This window comes from Myripristis murdjan, chromosome 1 (assembly GCF_902150065.1).
Source record: "Myripristis murdjan chromosome 1, fMyrMur1.1, whole genome shotgun sequence".
In the NCBI taxonomy this organism is placed as follows: Eukaryota; Metazoa; Chordata; class Actinopteri; order Holocentriformes; family Holocentridae; genus Myripristis; species Myripristis murdjan.
The window spans coordinates 10942877-10963356 of record NC_043980.1 but is presented as its reverse complement, the minus strand read 5'-3'; the positions used below and the strand labels follow the sequence as shown (position 1 = coordinate 10963356).

At 41.1% G+C, this 20480-nt stretch overlaps 1 protein-coding gene across 2 annotated transcripts; it reads left to right on the top strand.

Moving 5' to 3' along the window:
- Positions 1-195: 195 nt before the first annotated feature.
- tdrd7a (tudor domain containing 7 a) lies at positions 196-20381 on the top strand. Of its 2 annotated transcripts, none has more exons than XM_030056809.1 (22): positions 196-296; positions 1599-1823; positions 2867-3011; positions 4174-4288; positions 5198-5293; positions 5558-5589; positions 6159-6199; positions 7656-7826; positions 8295-9191; positions 9431-9624; positions 9769-9964; positions 11657-11768; positions 12106-12317; positions 12641-12775; positions 14195-14278; positions 14842-14973; positions 16185-16295; positions 16630-16804; positions 17269-17351; positions 17655-17848; positions 18426-18586; positions 19455-20381. In XM_030056809.1, the coding sequence occupies exons 2-22, from the start codon at positions 1620-1622 to the stop codon at positions 19685-19687; spliced, it is 3723 nt and encodes a 1240-aa protein (XP_029912669.1). In that variant the 5' UTR covers positions 196-296; positions 1599-1619; the 3' UTR covers positions 19688-20381. The 2 variants fall into 2 exon arrangements, with proteins under 2 accessions (XP_029912669.1, XP_029912661.1); XM_030056801.1 differs by having other exon boundaries at positions 17179-17351.
- Positions 20382-20480: the final 99 nt, after the last annotated feature.

Genomic DNA, 20480 nt, shown 5'->3' with positions numbered 1-20480 from the left:
CAGTCACCGCTTGGGGGCGCTGCGATTTCAACGTGTCATTTAACTGCAAAGTGAATTTGGTAAGTACAAATCCACTTGTACGTGAATATATTATTATTCCCTACACCTAGTTTTTTTTTTTTTTTTTTAATGCAACAAAAAATAAAAATGTAAGGTTAATTCCAAAAGACATGACAGAATTTGACTCGGCGTTGAGTCCTAACTTACAAAACTTATGGGCGTGGTGCGTACATGCATCTCCAATTAACGTTACATCGAAGGGAGTTACCAACGAGTTTCTGTTAAGGCAACGACAGGTAAATTACCACTTGAAATACAAAACCCTTTTACCATATTCAAACTTGCGTTATTACCAGTGGTATATATCATTGGCTTATTGGTAACGAGTCAAACACGGGGGCTTTGTAATGTAACAACAATTTGAAGTTCAACCGCTGACAAACTAACGTTACGTTTGCCGCGTGGGTGCTAACGGCCAGAGGGAAAAATGTCGTCCCCAGTAACATAAACTACCAGAAAGAACTAGCTGCCGGCAAGTTCTTGTTAGTCATGTTTGCTTGAATTTGACCAACACTAAATTACACAAATAACGGTTGGTTTTCGGCGCGGCAGATGAAGATAATGAGGTTTTGTTTTAGTAGCTAGCTTAACTTTACTTGCGTCGCGCCGTTAATTGCAGGCCTCCGTAGTGTTAAAAACTCACGTAACATTGTTTGTTAGTGGGTGTACTGTCAATATCGACGGCCTAAATATTGAAGGGACTGAAATTTCGCCAAAAGGAACCAAATTGGATGAGGTGTTGGAAGCAAAGACGTTTGCTGTCCTCTAGCTCTTGGTCCAGTTGTTGATGAAGTTAGCTGCAGTAGCTAGCCTGTTAATCTAGGCCGCATTGACGCCCTGTTACTTTAGTATGCAATGTTAGATGTCATTGTTAACTCATTGTAAAATTCATTCACGCATTCACCAGTGGAGTTAGTTGAATGACAATTGTGTGAAAGTGGCACAGTGCAAAACCTGTTTAAATCGTTTTTAAGTACAACCAATAGAGTGAGAGAAGTTTGACAATTGTGTTTTACATTGACCTTGTTAATGTGGGAAGGTCTTAACCGGCTTTCCATTGCAGCTTACAGCCTGGACCAGAGCCAGCTCTCTTCACACACACACACAAGAATCAGGACCAACTTTTGCTTTATGCACGTACACGCTTTCCTTTGGTTGTGCGTGTTCACCTGGCTTGCACACAAATGCTGGAAATGTGATTTTTATTTTTCTATTTTTTTTCTGTTACCTGTTTGGAAATGAGAAAGCAACTTTGTCAAACCATTTCATGCGATTGTAAACAATAAAAGTAGCCTTCTGAAACCAACATACCTCATTGCCTTGTTGCCCTATCTCAAACCACAGTTGTCGTTTTAATTTACAAAGAAGTTGTCAGGCTATTGATTTATCTACTTGTCCTTTTTAGTAAGACCGGTTGGGAAAAACAGCGGTATGGGTGAAAATTAAGGCTCACTGACAAGGGAACACATTAATTTGTGGATTCCAATAGTTGCTCATCCAAACCCCATGGATGTCTTTCTCTGTCCCTCTCTTGTCAGTTTAAGTCTGTCTTTCTCAGGATGTCGTATGAAGAATCAATCAAGAAAATGTTGCGGTCTGTACTCCAGTCCAGCAAGGGTGGTGTGTCTGTGACCCGCCTCCAGTCGGATTACATGTCACTATGTGGAGAGGGCATCCCGGTGAGGAAGCTGGGCTACACAACCCTGGAGGAGTATCTGCGGAGCATCCCCTCTGTGGTCCGCATGGAGTACCGCATGGGGCAGGTGACGGCTGGCTTTAGCATTTAACCAAATTAGGTCTTTAGCACCTGCAGTACAGTAATGGCAATACCTTCTGCACAGTTTGACTGATGGATTCCTAACAAAATGTATAGCACATCAGTTTGTCTCATGTTATACCCCACAGTTCCTAAATATGTTCATGTCAGTAGATGATGGTGTCACTAGTTCATTTTGTAAGCTCTATGAAGAGTACACAAAAATACTTAATATAGGTCCATCTTCAGGGACAACTAACACAAACTGAATCTGGAAGGTGGAAGCAGTAATTTTCATCAAGTCTTTTAGAGACGAGCACAAATAATCAAACACCATCCAGTGTCTCCTGCACAAATTTATGTTGGAAACTGTAACTTCCAGGTTTCCTCATTCTGGCATTTTCTCTTTCTGTGCAGTTGGCATCTTGGCATTTGCTGTAAGGTTTTTTTTTTTTTTCTCCTATTATCACATTTAGAGCAGATATGAGACATGAGTATAAATAGTACTGTTAATACAGATCAACTAGGTAACTACTTCTTTACCCTAATTTGCATTTGTAATGCTTGTCAGAGATCTAGAATTCACTTTGACCTTAGAAATACACAGTTATAATGGTAACTATCCCTCTAAATTGTTGCTGTTGTTTGAATTAGGTGCAATGAAGAACTACAGCTGATATTGAAAGTCAAGCAAAAAAACAAAACAAAACAAAAAAAAAAACTTTTGACACTAGGAAATCTCAGGATGTGTTGCATTCAGGAACCCTCAGACAGTATTGTTTAGGAAATATGCCTATTCTCCAGCACCTGCAACAACCCTGGTAACCACATCCGTGTTTTAAATAAATTTTTTTGTGATTCTGTGGTCCCTGCCTCTTGGTGAGCTGTTGGTATGATTTCTGCACTTTCAACTGTTTAGAAGTGTTAGAAATTAGAAACTGTGAAGGAGAGCAGCTTTTCCCCTCCCTAGGTATTATTTGGCATATCTGTCATTTAAACTAAGGACTTGCTTTGTTGTAATGTACCCTAACTGAGGACTGTGCTGTGTAGTTGACATGCTTTGCAGCAGTGTGCAAAGAGACGGCACACATTGCTGAGTTGGTGGCCAAACAGAGGACCTCCAAGAAGCCTGGTCACTCCCAGCTGGTCAACTGCAGGATGAGGCCCAAACCCTCCAACCCCTACATGCGCAATGGTAGGAGAAACTGGGGTGTTATTTGGACTTATTGACTAATAGTCAACATGTGAAACACAGGTCTGTCATTCATAGAGCCTCCACACCAGGGGTCTTATCTGTTTGTTGCTCACTGTTTTTAGACTGACTTTCTGTGGGCTAATTTTCAGACTAAGTTAAGGGGACTTATTATTTCCAGAATGTTTTTGAATAAGCCTGAATAAGAGTAGCGTCATGTTTTAAAGACCCTGCAGCCCAAGTAGAGATATTTGCTGTTTATTTCCCAGTCTATGGAGGTTTTAAAATGCTAAATTCAGGAATTTTAGATATGGTTTTTCCTGCGTAGTTGTAGTAAGTTTGAGGAACATTTGTGTTTTACTGCTGCAGGATGAAACACATACTTTGAAAATACATAATTGCCAGGGAAATAATTTTGTTCTACTAATCAATTTGAGATGTACATGTGAAAGTAACATCAGAATCAGGATGAGTTGAGTTGTCTCTTAGAAGAAGGCATAACTGGCTAAGGAGACTTGGTGCTGAGGGACAGGCTCAATACAGGTGTCGGTTCTTACTTAAAGCTTTTTTTGTTTCTTGCAGATTGTGATAAATCAATGGCAAAAACTGTTAACAGTGTTGCTTTTGATGCGCAACCTTTCCATATGAATAAAAGAATGCTCTCATCAAATGTCTACATTTCCAAGTTTCCCCAATCCTGTGCCCTTGTTCAGGACCAGAGTGCAGGAGACATGTCCCAGAAAGAACTCAGAAAGAGACCTCTCCCTCACTTTCTCACTCCTCTTTCGCATTTGGCTCCGCTTTGTCTTTATTTCTTCTTTCCACCTTTCCCTCCTCATCTCCCTCTTGTCTTTTTCCAGATATTCAAGAGATTCAGCCTTTGCAGGAAACAAATGCAGCTAATCATTCCTCCTCTTTCTGTTTTAACTCGTCTCACCACCCTGCCTGTGCATGCCTCTACTGTTTCCCACCCTCCCCTTCATCCATCCTCCATTCTCCATCCCTTTTTCCTAGTATCCACTCCTGGTTTCTCCTGACTTTTCATTCCTCTACTCCACATTATCCATCCTGTTCCCCACTGTATACATTGTTTCACCCAGCATCTTGTCAACCCACCCTTTCACCCCCTTTTCACATCCCTTTAACACTCTCTCCATGCTTGTAGTGAAACCCAGGTCCTCTCTTCGCCAACCCAGTCTTGGTAGTTCCTCCAGCTGGCCGATGAACCGTCCTCGACCCCATGTCAGCTACGGAGGCTTCAGTGCCTCAGGAGACTTCAGGTAGAACATGAATGATATCTGCAGGCCCAGGAGAAACCACAATATGACAAAATATATTCGCGGACTAGAGAAAAATGGCTACCAATAGTACTTTTCCTCTATCATTTCTGTCATGGTTGTTGCAGAAGCCGCTTCAGGGAGTTTACATCACTGAGTTGGAACTCCTAGTTGCCATGATGGTGTTTCAATTACCAAACAGATATGGAGGAGTGCGGCACATAACAAAACTCAGAGAACCAAAAAATGCGAGCAAATGGAAGCAAATGTCAGTTTTGTTAAATGTCACTTCCAAATAAAAGGAGAAAAGACATTATACAAACGATTGTTTCACTAAATCTACAGAAAACATAGCATATCATGATATATATTGTTATTAAGATATAAAATGATCTATATCGTAATAATAATTTTCACCACATCGCACAGCCCTACATTGAATTTGAATATCTAAATCCAGGGCTTCCAAAGTTCTTGAAAGTGGCACAGTACAACCTTTGTGCCCTACTTTCAGTTTGAAGGGATCGTGCAGTTTTGCTGTAGCTTTTAGATTCACTGCATTAATATAATTCTTTATATTCACAAAGAGAAATGTCTGATTTGCAGTCCCTTTTGCAAGTTTATTCAACACATGGGAACCTGAATAGAAACTTATACGTTTGCTGTTTTTAACAACCCGAGTCTGGTACGTCTTTTAGCAGTTGGTTTGGGATAAATTGAAGAACTGGATAGTGGGTAGTGACAAGCCACCATGTATGAATAGACAGTACAGACGGCCATTTATAGAAGGTCATACTTCACCAACAAAAAGTCATGTTGCTGTCCTGTCTTTTTGTATCTGAAAAATTGAAATTAAAAAGAAGTATAAAGAGGAGACAAAGATATATTTCATTTGCTCTCTTCTAACATCAGACAGCTGGACCAGAAGTTGAGCTCCATCACCCCACTTCAACACAGAGGACCATCAACTTCACCAGCCAAGAAACTACCCGCTGCTCAGGTGGACAGGTGAGGATACACACAGAATGGATAAAACCTGGTTTTCAACAAAGGGATGAATCCAGCTCAGGTCAGGGTGAAAACCCAACCATACAACACAAACAATCCATCAACTTCACAATTTGAAGTCATTTTAAATTGAAAAGTGCTTTTATACTAGTGTAAACAGGATCCCCCCCTTGGGGATAAAGTATATTTGGATGTAAATGTCAATGAACAGCTCATAACATGCCTCTAAGTTCTAATTTCTCACCACTGTGCCACCTGGAACAGGAACAGCCTGACAAACTACCAGAAGCCTTCAGGTATGCTGGACCTAAGCCTTTTTTTCTTTCTATGTATTAATTCTTTACCATTCTTTCCTGTCACAGTATACACAGTGTACAACTTCAGGCTGATTTATGCTCCACTTTCACAGTGCTCACAGCACGCAAGGCATGGTGTCTGCCAACAGCAAGCCATTCATAGTTCTTGCAGTTGGAACGGCCTGAATGAACGGAGTGTGCTTTTCTTTAAAACTTTTGTCCATCTTTGTTTATCAAGGAATTGACAACTGGAAATTTCCCACTCCTTCCTGGTGGTCGCTTCAATCATTTGTTTATCCAATATGGCTTCCACAGCATCGTGCTGTGTTGTTCCAAAAATTGCAAGGTGCACAGCATGGCTACGAAGCTCTCTTGACCACCGTTCAGGCTGTAATTGCATAATTCTACCATTTGTGCCATTAACACCGTAGCCTGCATAAATCAGCGTTTTAGTCCCCCCCAGTATTCTTTGTTTCTGTGGTTTTTAATCTGTCCCAGTATATCAACCTCATCAAAACCTTTCTTTTAACCTCAGTCTTCTCCTCTCCTCCTCTCACCATCTTTTACAGTAAGGCCCCCTGCTCTAGTTTCCCAACCCAAACCTTCACAGGTATCTCATTTTTCATTGGAGATTGAATCTCTTTTGCATGTCATTTTTTCCTGTTTACTTCCTCATAAAATATGCTGTGCACATAGTTCAGGCTTATTGAATGCCGAAGGTGAGGCTTTTTCTAGATGCTTGGCTCCAAGCCTGCCTAGCATCACAAGGTTGATGTCTGCTGTGACTACAGCCTAATAGAATAAATGCTTAAAAGCTAGAAATTATAAACCCAATAAAAAGTGTGGAAGATGACAAAACACAAATGTAGGCAATAACCAGTATAATGTGTGGAACTCTTTCTATCACATCCTTCACTAAATGCCTGTGGTTTTACATACAAACTGTCTCCCCTCTCCTTACTCTTACGCCTTACTTCTGACCAAGGAAAGGAAAGCAAATTTACAGATTCTGCAGTTCATGCCTCTGCCTTCAGCTTACTGCTATTACAATCCTAACTGTTAGTATAACTGTTAGTATGAAATGTGAAAGTACAAGGTAGATAAGAATTCGATTTTGTATGGAGCTTGTGCATAGCAGTTTTATGTGAAGGAATTCCAGTTCAGATTTACATCTTATGTTACAGTTTGTGGTACAGTCTACAGTCAGGGTATGTAACCATAGTTATGAGTCTGTTAAATGAGTTAAGTGTCATAATGGGGCATGCTGTCTCAACTTATGTTGTACTGGTAAAGGGTTTGGATGATTGATGTCAAAGCATATTTGGATTGAAGCTGCCAATAGTTAATTATCTTAATATTAAATTTAGGAGTTTTTCATTGTTTTGTTCAATTCCCATTCTTCGGAGTGGGAGAGACTCCAATAGAGCTCTTTGACCCTCGGACACTAGAATTCTCCATTAAATAATAACATTTGTGCGTACTTGTGTGGAATCTGATTTGAAAAAGAAAAAAAAAAAATGACCAAATTACTGTTTAGTTGTTAATGTAAGCATAGCACTGCATCAGATTTGTTTCTGTGTGGAATGTGATCAGAATGTTGCACTGAAATTCATCCCTGTTGATGGCTCCTAACATGTTGGTTCATGTTGATGGACAGCCAGTGGAGAATTTATCAATTCTATAATATGTAATAAAACAAACTGCAAGACATCCGTGAACTGCCAAGATGGTACATGGCATACCTGAGAAAATTTTCTGATGGGGGGCATCTGTGTCTGTAGACAATCTTGTGAACACCATGGTCTTGCGATACACCAGTCTAAAAGTCACCATGGAAGCACACAGCAGTCATTTAATTGTTGAATAGGGCTCTGGAAGAGGAAAGAGGAGAGGCTTTCTTAACATCTTGTAGCTTAGTGTTGTAGTTATGAGATTAAGAAAATTGTTTTAAATTATATTTTCCTTATTTATTAGAAATTTAGAATCAATGCTGTTGTCGTTGCTGGAGTTAGTTACTAATCTATTCTGTGAAATTCTGGTTCTCCTCATCATTTTGCTGAGTGCAGTGCGGGGTCTATGACCAGGAGCAGATTCAAGGTAGATTGACTCAGCTTCTGACAAAGTACTGCAGCGGTCTGTGGCTCTCCAAACTGCCGGGAGTCTACAAAGATATGTTCAACCAACATCTGGATGTCCAGGCACTCACAGACCTGGCAAAGTGGACCAGCATCTGCTCGGTTAGTTAGTTACCTGCATGCACACACCTAACAGGCTTGGATATGTTCTAAAATGTAAAAGTTCTGAAGCCCTTTGACACTACAGCTGTGGTTTATGCAAACAAAAAGAGCATAGTGCTGCTAATTTTATTTGTGGTTTTCAATATAGAACTTAGTGAAGTGATTTCATTTTGTTTATCAGTACTTTCTGAACATTTTCTGTACCACAATAATACTGATAACCATTTTTGTCAATTTAACCACTACAATCGTGATAAAAAAAATTTTCAAGACGTTTTATCTTTATGAAGGACTGTACATACAAACCTCACTTGACTTAGACATATTTGCCCCCTTGGTGTTTTTTCAACACCTAGCTGGCCCTGGCAGTTGTGGCTCTGTGGCCAGTGTTTGGGTTTCCTTGATGAATGATGAAAGTGGGTGGTTGTTATTTATCTCTATCTGTTTCTTTCCTTCTGGCCTCTACAGGTGGAGAAAGCATCTGGCACCAACCGAACTGATTGCCTGGTTTATCCCCCTCTCCCTCCTAAGCCCTTTCCTGTTTCCACAACGAGCACCAGCAATACCACTGCAGGATCACCCACCATACCCAGCACTGTGACCACACCCAAAATTTCATCAGGTGCCACAGCACCTAAACCAAGTTCCTCAGACGTGTATAAAAGCCCCTTGGCCAAACCAACATTCATTTTTCCTCCACCACCTGTCAACAATTCTACAGGAAAACCAGCATCCTCAGTCACCTTGCACAGCCCCACTCTCAACCCAGCTGTTGCTCCTCGGACAATTTCCAGTGTGACTCTGGCTGCAAGGTTTAGCATCCCTCCTAACAATAGCCCCAGGTTGCCCACTGATCATAATGCTTCCAGTTCTCTCTCATTTCAAGCCAGTCCCACTCATGAATGTAAATCTGATCATAGCTTGCCCACAAGCCCCAGTAAACTCCCATTAAACCTAAATACTCAGACCCCCATCCCAACTTGCATCCTCCCAGCAGCTACCACCACCACTCCACCCTCTACCCTCCTGCTTACCAACCACAGTGCTTCCTCTCCCTTCTCTGATTCCACAGTGTTGCCCTCCTCTCCCCCTCACATCCCCCCTTCAAATTTCAGTTTTTCTCCTTCCACCTCTAATCCTGCACCTGCTGCCCCCTCAAGCCCTTCCGCTGTCAATGTGTCAGCTGACGTACGACAGAAACTGACAGAACTCCTGTCCAAGTACAGTAACGGTTTGTGGGTGCACGCTTTGCCTAAGCTCTTCATGGACACATACAAGACACCTTTCCCTGAGCATATTCTGGATAACCTGCATCTGTTGCTTGATATTTGCAACGTGGAGCACCCGCTGCCAGACAAAAAGAAGGTATGCATATGAAAGGGCAATTTGTGTTCTAGGGTTACATCATTTGCAAGGTTCAAAAATCTTTACAAGTGTAGTGTGTTTAACACAGTAATAGTTGGGCAAGACATCTTTGATTAACCTCACAAGTTAAAAGGAGCTGCGAGCGGTGTAGGTGGAATTAAAGCTGCACTAAGCAATTTGTTTCTGTATTTGTTTATTTTTGGTTAATACATCTGTTGATGCATCTATCCCTTGGCCAGGCCATCCTGTATAAATCCAATATGCCAGACATGGGCAGCAACACAGTGAGCCAAGAGAGCCAACCCTGTAGAAGCCTACCCTCTGGAGTCAAGGTGCTGAGCTCTGTGGTGCCTCCTCTGTTGGTTCTGCCTTCAGATCAGTACCCCTCTGTGCTGGTTACTGATGCCCTGAACAGCAACACTGTTACTGTCAGGTAGGACACGCACGCTCAGGCACTCATGAAGACACCTGTTGCTGTGCTGCCCCACAGTTGTACAGTGGGAATGCTGTCTGTTTTTACTTTTGGCCATAATATCACCACCATCATTATATTAAGGCATCTGCTCTTCCTGTTCAGGTACGTAGGTGAGAACTACTCAAATGCCCAGGAGGCAATGGAGGATGCCATGTGCTCATTCTATAGCCAAAGCTCCGTTGACCACCAGCGTCTGCATAGCCCTGCCATTGGGCAGCTGGCAGCAGTCAGAGGGGAGGAAGGAGATGAGCTGGCCAGAGTCCAAATCATAGATGTCATGACCTCCAATAAGGTCAAGGTGAGTAGTATAGTAAGTTAAATATTTGGTTGATCACATGGTTAGGTGATTTTTAATTGGTTCTTGATGTGGTTTCCAAGGCTGAACTTTTGTCTTGGTTTTGTAGTAAATAATTACTTTTTATTGTCAGTTTTTCAGTTATTTAAATCTCTGCTCTCTAACTGTGGAGTGAAACATAATGAGTAATTGCTTGCCTATCAGAATCCTAATTGTTTAATTTTCTGTTGATCAATTAAGTGATTTATTGACAAGTTAATTGCTAAATTCATTAATTAATGATAGAGATGCACCGATCCACTTTTTTCAGGTCCGATACCGATACGAGAATGTGAATATTGGCCGATACCAATACCGATACCTCCGTTTGTTTTTTGTGGCAGGACATACCTCGGCTCTAGGTGCTTGATGAGGCCACGAAATCCAACATTTTCCACCACAGAGTGGTGTTTTTAATGTTAATGTTAATGACTAAAATGTTAATGACTAGAATGCACACAAATGAATAGAAATTATCTTAAATTAATTGAGGTAACAAATAAACAACACTTTATTTATTTGTTTATTTAATGATTACGTTGTTATAGCAATAAAGGGTGAAAATTATATGTTATTAATGATTGAACAAAAATGACAAGAGGATGCATCAGTAATTATTTCACATGAGGGTTGACAGAGTACTTTTTACAGTAACAATATGTTAAATTATTATTTGTTTTAACAATGTAAATTACTTATCAAACAGCAGTAGTATGCATGTGACAACATAGACTGAAAAATAAGACAAAGTGATACCTCTTCTCTGAATAGACAAGCTAAGCCAGTGTGCTGCTGTTAGTCAGTGAAAATATAGCGGAGTGGCAACTCTTCGCTTTGTTATGCAATCTATGTCAGTGCGCTGCGGTAGCTGGAGAGTTTCTTTGCCTTTTGGACTCGGTTCTCTCTCGGTTCTGGACCTCGGGCTCTTTCACATTGTGCTTCTATAGATGTTTCTGTAAATTTGTAGTATTGTAGGCGGCAACACAACTTCCACCCCTCGAAACTTTGGCTGTACATATTTTGCACGTTGCTGTGTCACTTTTCGGGTCCTCGAGACTGAAATATCTCCAGACTAGCGACATATTTGTTTGGCGGCGAACGTGTCGTGATGAGCTTCAGATAGCGTCATGTCACGTGATTAGCGTCACTTGCGTAACTGGTAGAATTCTGGGGGGGAGGGAAGGGGAAGCTGAGTAACTTTGTAGAAGTGTATTTGTATGCTTAACCATGTTGGCTATGGGCTTAAATTTGCATTATTCATATAGGCTAACAGCAGAAACTGATTGTGGATCAGGAAGAGGATCGGTGACATCGGGCCGATATCCGATACCTGAATTACATCAATATCGGCATCCGATACGATACTGGATCGGATCGGTCCCATCTCTAATTAATGAGTCGGTTAATACTTGTCAGTACTTGTTAATAATTGTTAACTAGTCAGCTTGTGTCTCAGGCTGTTGGTTCAGTGGGTAAACTAGCAAAAAAGGGAACACGTTACAGGTCTTGACCAACATGGTCAAAGTCATTTACTGATGCTGGCATTGTAGTGATTTGTTTGATCCTTTTTTCAGTTCTTTAAATAAACAAATGTGAAGGAATATAGGTGTGTGGATGTCTCTGTAACTGGAGAGCTTCTGTCTGTGTTTCTATCAGGTGTACTATGTGGACTATGGCTTCTCTGCTGAGACCAGTTTGACCAGTCTGCTGGAGCTGCACCAGAACTTTCTCTCTCTGCCCTTCCAGGCCACCAGTGTTCGATTAGCAGGTGCACACAAGAGAAATATTACACTAGGACTTGTTCCATCTATTCACAAATGTTTTTTTAAAAATGCATGGATCTCAAACTTTGTCTTTCTGCCCTTTCAGGACAAACAGTTTGGCAGGTAGTTATAGAGCCTGTAAACACTGTTACATGGGGCTCTTTCTCTCATTTGTTTTTCCCATTTATTTGCCCCTTTGTCAATTCATTCTCAGCCCAGAATCATTCACTTCCCACCTTCACCATTTCTCCACTCTGGAGAGTTGACAGTCTGAGCAATACCTAATAATATTCCATCTCTTATATCCGTCCTCCATCTCGCTTTACACCCTTTTCTTCCCAGGTCTGGAGCTGCACAGCTCTCATCCATCGGTCCTGTCCACCTTGGACAGCTTGGCAATTGGAAAGATCCTGTTGATGGAGACATTGGAACCATGTAATCACAATGAGACGTCTGTGGTGGTGCTGTATGACACATCGCAGGATGATGACGTGAACATCAACTCTGCCTGCCTCAAAGCCCTACAAGACAAGACGATGGACAATCCTCTAACTGTAAGAATAGTGTTTCTGTGTGTAATCAAATAATTGGGGGGGGCGGGTGGTTAGGCAAATAGACATTATATTTTCCAGAGGTTAATTGGACTTTGTTGGCCTATTTAAGTTTAGTTTTCATAATTATCTTCAAGTGGCCCAAGAAATATGCTAAGGTGTCCAAAAATGCTGACACCTTCAACCAGAGAACTTGAACTAATCAGTGAAATCTAGTGTAGTGTTTGATTGCAGTGAAAACCCACTGACTCTTAGCACTATGTAGCACAGTTGCCGTCATCCCATCTTGTTTTCCATAACCCCTTTATCTGTTTTGCTGCCTGTAGGTAAACACTACATATCAGGATGTGTGTGTAACCAATGTGTGTTCGGATGGACTTATCTACTGCCAGCTGCCCTCCAGAGGAACCGCAAAACTCAGCAAGTTACTGGACAAAACAGAGGCCTTCTTCATCTCGCAGGTGCACAACACAAGTCCTGTATCGCCTCCACTTTCCCTGGCACTTGCTGGCTGCTAGGGCTGCAGACAACCTAAGAAAATCTTGCTCAACTGACATTTGACCTTCTGTTCAACTAATTGATTAGTCGTTGGGGGAACAAAACAGATGTCTGCCAATTATAACGTTCACCATGGCCAATTCAGTTAATCTAGTGTACAGTGAGTGTACCAAGTGCACTCTAGCCTACCTGGTAGGCTAAATATATTATAAATAAACATAAGCAAGTGGTAGTGTATTGAATCATCCCTCTGAGTCTTGGTTAACAGGGCAGCAGTAGCATCATAATCTCAATCTATTGCTGAATCTTCTAGTTTGTTTGTTTGTTTTTTTCATCCTTAAAGTAACTGCTGTACTCAGCTTCAGTGTCTTCCCGCACTAAAGTCTTCAGCCATTGTCATTGTCAAAAGTGCAACTCAGAAACTTTTTAGCGGTCCATACAGAGGCTAAACCCAATTTAATTTTCCTGCACTCAGCTAAGTGACAAACAGGTTAAGAGTGCTTAAAAAAATGCATCCCATAATGCATTTTACCTTCCTCACTTGTTTCAGCAAATGAAAACGCATTTCATTGGTGAAGTGTCTTGACTTAAAGGAAGGGGCACACAAAAATACATCAGGTTTACATATGTCCCTTCTGGCCTTTGAAAATGACATGCTTCTGCCTGTCAAAGTAACACAAGTGATTCTGCAACCAATGAGAATTTGGGTCAGACGAGCATATCAACCGACCGACCAGAAGACTACAAATCTATTGGCTTCACTATTTAATAGTGCTGTAGGTTTTATGATTATTATGGCTAATTTGAATATTCTTATTGAATAAGACTAATTATGTATAAGTTTTATGACTATATCAGTTTTATCCTGGGTAAGTTATACAGCAGTTTTTTTTGTTTGCTTGTTTTGTTTTGTTTTGTTTTGTTTTTTAAAGTTACTGGAAGTGAGTGAGTTGTTGACAAGGTAGAGGTCTTTGTCTCTGAATAGCATGGCAGTGACTGGGTTTTAGTTACATCAGTATGTTTAACTTTAAATATAATGAAATGCTATCAGGAGCTATGTACATTGTTTTCAGGTTGGTGCGGAGGGGTGGACTATGGCATGAAGTGAAAGCAAAAGCATGATGTTTAGTAAATAGAGATAGAGAGCACTAACAGTCAAAATGTTAAAATCATCTGTTCATTTTTTATGAGACAGATCAGGTCAAAACCTTTTTAAACCACTTTAGTCATGAAGGAGAGATGTTGATGAACAGCTTAAGACTGAAGAAGGCTTTGTATTCACTCAGGCTAAAAGCGGCCTGCTCAAAGTGAGGGATGACTCACTGTTAATGCAGGTCTTCCTACGATGTGCTTATGTGTGTGTCCCTGTTTGTCTCTACCAGGTGACATCAGACTCCCTGGTCTCCCGGCCCTTTGGTGGCAAGTTGTGTTTGGCACGCTACAAGGGGAGGTGGTCGAGAGTGGAGGTAGGAAATGCTGGAGGACGTGGGCTGTGACACGACTGTGTGAGCAGAGTTTCCCATGAACCCTGAGAAACTGAGATCAGAATGAGAATGTTTTTTACCATTACTGAAAGTCATAATATGTAATCAAATCTTTGGAAACTTTAGAATAGGCCCAAAAAGTCAGTGGGTTAGACATCTCAAGGGATTTCAAGGGATTTTTTTCAGCTGCAATCAGCCTCTACTATAAAGCTGTCTGAGTGATCCCACAAATTAACCCTCTACTGGGCATGCACTGTTGCCTGACACAGCTAAAGATCCTGTATCTGGATGTGTCAGTGCACAAATAAAGGAATAGAAAAAATCACTATATTTCATGGTGTTTTTCCAAAAGCTCACTTTCTCCAGTGAAATCTATAAATAAATGACATGCTATGCAAAGAATTACAGTAATGTTTTAGAAATGTAAATATAAGAAGCATATTTTCAAATATTGCAGCTAACTTCTCTCTAAGGCCATATAATAACATTATAGGAACATTGTAGTGTTATGTGGTCACATTTTAACTGTCCTGATCTTTTTTAAGATCACCAGCCTCCATGGCAGAGTTGTGGACATCTTGTTCATTGACCTGGGCATACCAGCCTCTGTGGAGGTGACTGAACTCCGAGAGATGCCCCCTCCCCTCCTCAACGACTTCCTCGTCATTCCGCCACAGGTCGGGTGTTTTTGTGCATGTGTTTGTGTTTGCACCTCAGTTGAGCTCGTTCACCAAGTGTATTGTCCTCATTGAGTACGTTTACATGCACACCATATTCCGGTTCGGCTCAATATTCCGGTTAAGGTAACTGCGCCGCGGCAACTGGAATATTCCGTTTACATGTTACTTGGCATGCCCCCGTGTTTCGGCGTATTCCACTCTCTGACGTAATGCGACACTCAGCCGCGGGGGGGCAGCAGCACGCGTATAGGCGTCTGGTCTGCCGGAAAAACAGACGAAGAAGTCTTCTTCCTCGTCTTCTTCTTCTTTTCTTCTTCTTCTGTCGCTATTTCTATGTTTTCTCCCATCGATATACTCCGTGATATTTAAGTCTTTCATTAGCTGAAGGTGGACTGCAGTCTCCTGGCTCTTGCTGCTGTTCGCCCTGCCGTTTTCCCCGCTTGCAGGTAACCATAGCAACAAAGACGCCTTGTGAGTCGAGCATGCGCAATCGTGACTGAATATTCCGGTTCGGGGAGTTTTCCGACTAAGGTGGTTACATGCCCCAATATTCCGGTTGGAACAGGAATATTCCAGGGTTCTTATTCGGAATTCTCTCCAACCGGAATATGACCTTAATCGGGTTCGGTGCGTGTTTACATGACACGTGCGCAACCGGAATATTGCGAATATTCCGGTTAATACAGGAATAAGGTGTGCATGTAAACGTGCTCATTGTTTTGGTTTGGTGCCTTATTAAAAAACTGTTAACTCAATCAGTCAATCTTCACTGTTCCAGTTGGGGAAACTTGTTATGGAGTATTGTTCTGATAAAAGAACAGACATAAAAATATATAAAATATAATATCCCATGTGCACACCATGCATGTTATAAATTATATTGTGATATGTGCACAATCTGATTGGATGGAGCTCTTTCATGTTCTAGATAGACTGTGCTGGAAATAACATTTTCTTCACCATTGATAACTTTACACTGATTTGCTTAAAGGGGTGCTACATAAATAAACTGAAAAAGCACATCTTGCAGCTTCCATACTAAAGATCCTCACATTTGATTTTCTAGGAATACAGAAAATTCTCTGACACAGTGAAGTTGTTTATTGTTCTCAGAACAATGCATCTTACAGTGGTTCTCTATTAATTGTCTGCACATTTGAATGTCACCCTGAATGTATTGTGTTTACTGTTTGCTGTCTGTCTTTCAGGCTATAAGGTGCCGTCTGGCAGATCTGTCTGTTCCTGCTGGAGACTGGAGCCCTCATGCCATCCTCTGGCTGAAGGAGGCTGTCCTGGGCTCTGAGGACTGTAGAATGAAGGTACACACACACACACACACACACACACACACACACACACACACACACATAGAGACTGGAGTTACATTTTCCAAATTTCAGCAATAATTTCTGTTGTAAGATCAACTACAGCACGAGCAGTGTTCCAGTTAACTTGAAGTAAACATAGCAGTACATAATAATTACGTTGTTCTGGATGCACAAAAACTACAGGTGACCTGACAAGATTTATAGTGCCAGTACATCTCCTGAAACTATAATGGCAATGTTTTGGCACAATAAAATAATTTCCCAGTGTTGTTTTGTTTTTATTTATTTATTTAGTTAGTTATTTATTTTGCTTCTCTCCCCTCAGGTCTTGAAGCTGGACCTGGAAAAAGCAGACAAGCTGGTACATATGTACTTGTTCACTGGTGCTGACAGCCAGGAACTGGACAAGAGTATTAACCATCAGCTGTCCAAGTCAGAGTTGTGGCAGAAACTCGCAGAGCAAAACAACAACACCATCAGTAATAACAATCTGGATACAGGTAAAACCATACGAGACTGGGCCTGCTGACAGAATCCCAGTCAGCTTAGTCTGAACTTTGTATGTGAACAACTCCTCCAAAGTCAGAACTAGAAAATCATGTATAGTATATGATTATATATTTTACTGAGATGAAGTATTTTATCAACACCTTATGCAACCATATTATCAACAACAAGAACTACTTATTTGAATGAAATGCTAACTCCTCATTGTGTATTTAAACAGTTAATATCCAGAAACATTGATTTGGTATCACATTTTGACCACTGACTCTACAGGTCGACTTCTATTGTCGACATGGATGGATAAAACTGAGAGGCTTTATGTGTCACACTAAATTCTGTTGTTGAATGTGCCTCCAACACTCAACAGGTAATTTAAGTGCACTGGTAGAGAAGCTGTCTCTGAACAGTTCAACTGTGAACCCTGTTTTACCATCCTCAACTGCGGGAATGTGTGTAGCAGGAGAACCAGCTGCCCCCATCAAGACCACCGCACCTTTGACAAAGCCGCTGCCACTGCCTCCTCCGCTGGATCTGCCTCAGGTGGGCAGGGAGGGAATTATTTTGTGTTCTGTCTTTTGGTTCGGACAAACTGCATGTTATTTGTAAGTTACAGAAATAATAACGTACAGCCACTGGGGCCTTATTGTGAAATAAACCCCACCAGGTTTAATTAAGATCTAGACATAAAAACATTGGTGGCATCCTACGCTGTACCAGAAATGTGACCATAGAAATAAAGACATCAGACCTAGGAATTGTGTTGATTTGCCAGTGAGAATGAAGTATTTTTATTTAGTAAAGCCGTGTAATAACTCTCCTCTCAATCCCTCCTCCTTTCTGTAGCCTGGTCAAAACATGGATGTGTTTGTGCCGGTGGCCTGTCATCCAGGTCACTTTGTCATACAGCCGTGGCAGGATGTGCATAAGCTGGTGGTGCTCATGGGAGAGATGATCCTGTATTATAACAAGATGGAGAGCACCACAACAGCCACACAAATCCAAAAGGGAGAGATCTATGCAGCCAAGGTGGACAAAAAGTAGGTGGTATATAGCATAGAAATGTGGGTGCTACACAGAGGGCAACTGCAACATGCCACGTAGCAAGATTTGGGGGGAAAAACAAAATTTTGCCTTTATTCAATTAGTATTACATGCTTACTTTTTAATCAGCGTGAGCAGCTGTTGTGCATGTTGACATCTGCAGCCAAATCAGCAGGGATGGGCCAGAATATTAAGTTAGCCAGCCAACAGCCAACTATTCAGCTGGCTCATTTGATAATTATCTGACATTTATGTATCTGTTCATCTTTTTGTGTGAAAATTGCTTTTTATCGCTTGTTTGCAAAGTTTTGCAAAACTGTCTTAAACAGGCCCTGTAAAATTTCATCATTCATCTAAATTTCATTGTGCATAGATTGTAAACTTGTATAATGCAGGTAGTATTACATGATATGCAGGATATTGAAAACAAAAGACCACTCATTTCTCATGGTGGATTAATTATGTTTAACACGTCTCCTCAGTGGATGTGAATTTCAGTGTTAGCTCCAGAGCTTGTTTTGTATGTGACACAATATACTAGTCAGTGAGTAACTGAGGCCCCTCTCTACCTAGTTGGCATCGTGTGCTGGTGAAGGGCATCCTGAGCAACAGGTTGGTCTCTGTGTACAAACTGGATCACGGGAAGCATGAGCTGGTTAGCTCTACTCAGCTCCGGCCTCTCATCGAGGAGTTCAGACAGCTGCCCTTTCAGGCCATCAGCGCACAGCTGGCCGGTGAGTCGGATGGCACTGTCCTGCCATTGAATATTTGCAGAAGTAGTGTTGCATCACAGATTACTAAGACTGGAGTTAGCTGTTATTTTTACTAGTGATTATTATCATGGGTATAAGAAACTTGTGTGCATATATGACAGGAAAATAAATCAATCATCACTGGTGTATTGGTCTTTTTTGGTCATGTTGTTAAACATCAATAATGACAACTGATGTCACATTGTAAATGATGTTTTCATATTGTATGCTTAGTCTGAACAGCAGCCAAAAAATTGGGAATATAGGGAAAGAGGCAGGCAGATCTTCACATCTGTGTAGCTATTGCCTGCAAGTGTTTTTACATGTTAATAAAACAGATTATCTTTTCATCAAAACTATAATAATGCTACAAGTGAGAAATAAGTACTTTAGACAGATCCAACATTACTGCACCCATCTCTTTAGGGGGCACCATTTTATTATTCATAAACAGTTTCAAGAAGAGAGAGCCATGGTGCAAGCATTTCATTATATTGAACTGTACAGCAGTACTTTAATGCAAATTATAGTAATTTGAACTTGTTAGTGATATTATGGGATAATGGTGGAGGGCATGAGCTGAGTAGCCCAGACCAAAATCATATTCAGACTACAGCCTCCCTTGCTGTCAATATGGTATAATACTGGATAGGAACATTTTACACAACCTTTCTCTGTCTCTCTTTTCTCTCAGCCCCGCCTCTTCTTCTCCTCTTCTTCTTTGTATTGGGTAGTTGTTGGCTGCCTTATGTATTTTGATATTTGATGCTGCAGGGCTGTTCCTATAGTCTTAAAACATTGAGCTCTCTCTCTCTCATTCCCCACATAACTCATCCTCTTCCACCGGAAGGTGTGGGTCAGCGCCAGTGGTCTGAGGAGGTCTCCATGATTTTCAGAGAGCACGTGGAGAATCGAGGGCTGGTTGCCCAGGTTGAGAGTGTCTTGGACAGCTCGGAGGGCAAAGCTGATCTCTGGGAGAGAAGGCTAACAGTGTACCTGGTGGACACCAACCACGAAGATAGAGACATCTGGATTCATAACATAATGCTGGATGTTGCTGGCGAGCTGTCCTCGGACACATAGGGCAGCTCCACATGGAGTGTGGCTAAATGATTGGTCTTAATCATCCCAGAGCTTCCTCAGACTTTGAGAATGAAGCCATTTAGTTGTACATAGTTAAACGAACTTGGGGAGTTTTTGTTTTCTTCCCAGAATTTAAGGACTGGTATGATGTTGCGTTTTTCCTCCCAGTACACACTGTGCTCGCAATTGATGGAAAAGGATATAACTAACCAACTTAACACCATCAAATGTTTCTCCTACCAGTCCCAGAGGTTGCCATTTTGAAATGAGCCCAGACATTGTTAAGCTTTTACTTTTGCTGCATCTGTTTCTTATTTTGTAATTCTTTCATTAACTAAAACTTTAACTTCTTGCAGTTAAGTCATTTGTGTGTTGTATACTTTGTATATGTTCATTAATATTAGTTTCTTATTACCTTATTTTGTTATGGTTTACCGTGAGTTGATTCCTTTTGTGTGTTTTGCTTTTATGTGTGTACACCACGTCTTTGTTTTTATAACGAAAGTGACGTTTTTTTGTCGGTAATTGAGTGCAAATGACTGTATTGCATGGTTCAGTTCTTTAATCTTAAACAGATGCAGACCTGTTGTTGGACATCATTTTTTCTGTAAATAGGTTTAACAAGGCAAGTTGTGCAAGTGTTTCAAATGAAAAGTTGTTCTCGGTGGACTAAAACATGTACCTGTGAAACCGCCGAAGTTGTATTTTGATTGAAAACTTAGGTGTACTGTAGACCTACAGAAGCTGCTTGGAAATGCAGAGGCCTGTGGCTACTCAGGCCAAAACTCACAGT

Coding starts and splice junctions, on each gene's coding strand:
- tdrd7a (XM_030056801.1), top strand. CDS start 1,620: ATGTCGTATGAAGAATCAATCAAGAAAATGTTGCGGTCTGTACTCCAG. Junction 7,827..8,294: donor AGTGGACCAGCATCTGCTCG/GTTAGTTAGTTA, acceptor TGGCCTCTACAG/GTGGAGAAAGCATCTGGCAC. Junction 17,352..17,654: donor CTCCGCTGGATCTGCCTCAG/GTGGGCAGGGAG, acceptor TCCTTTCTGTAG/CCTGGTCAAAACATGGATGT.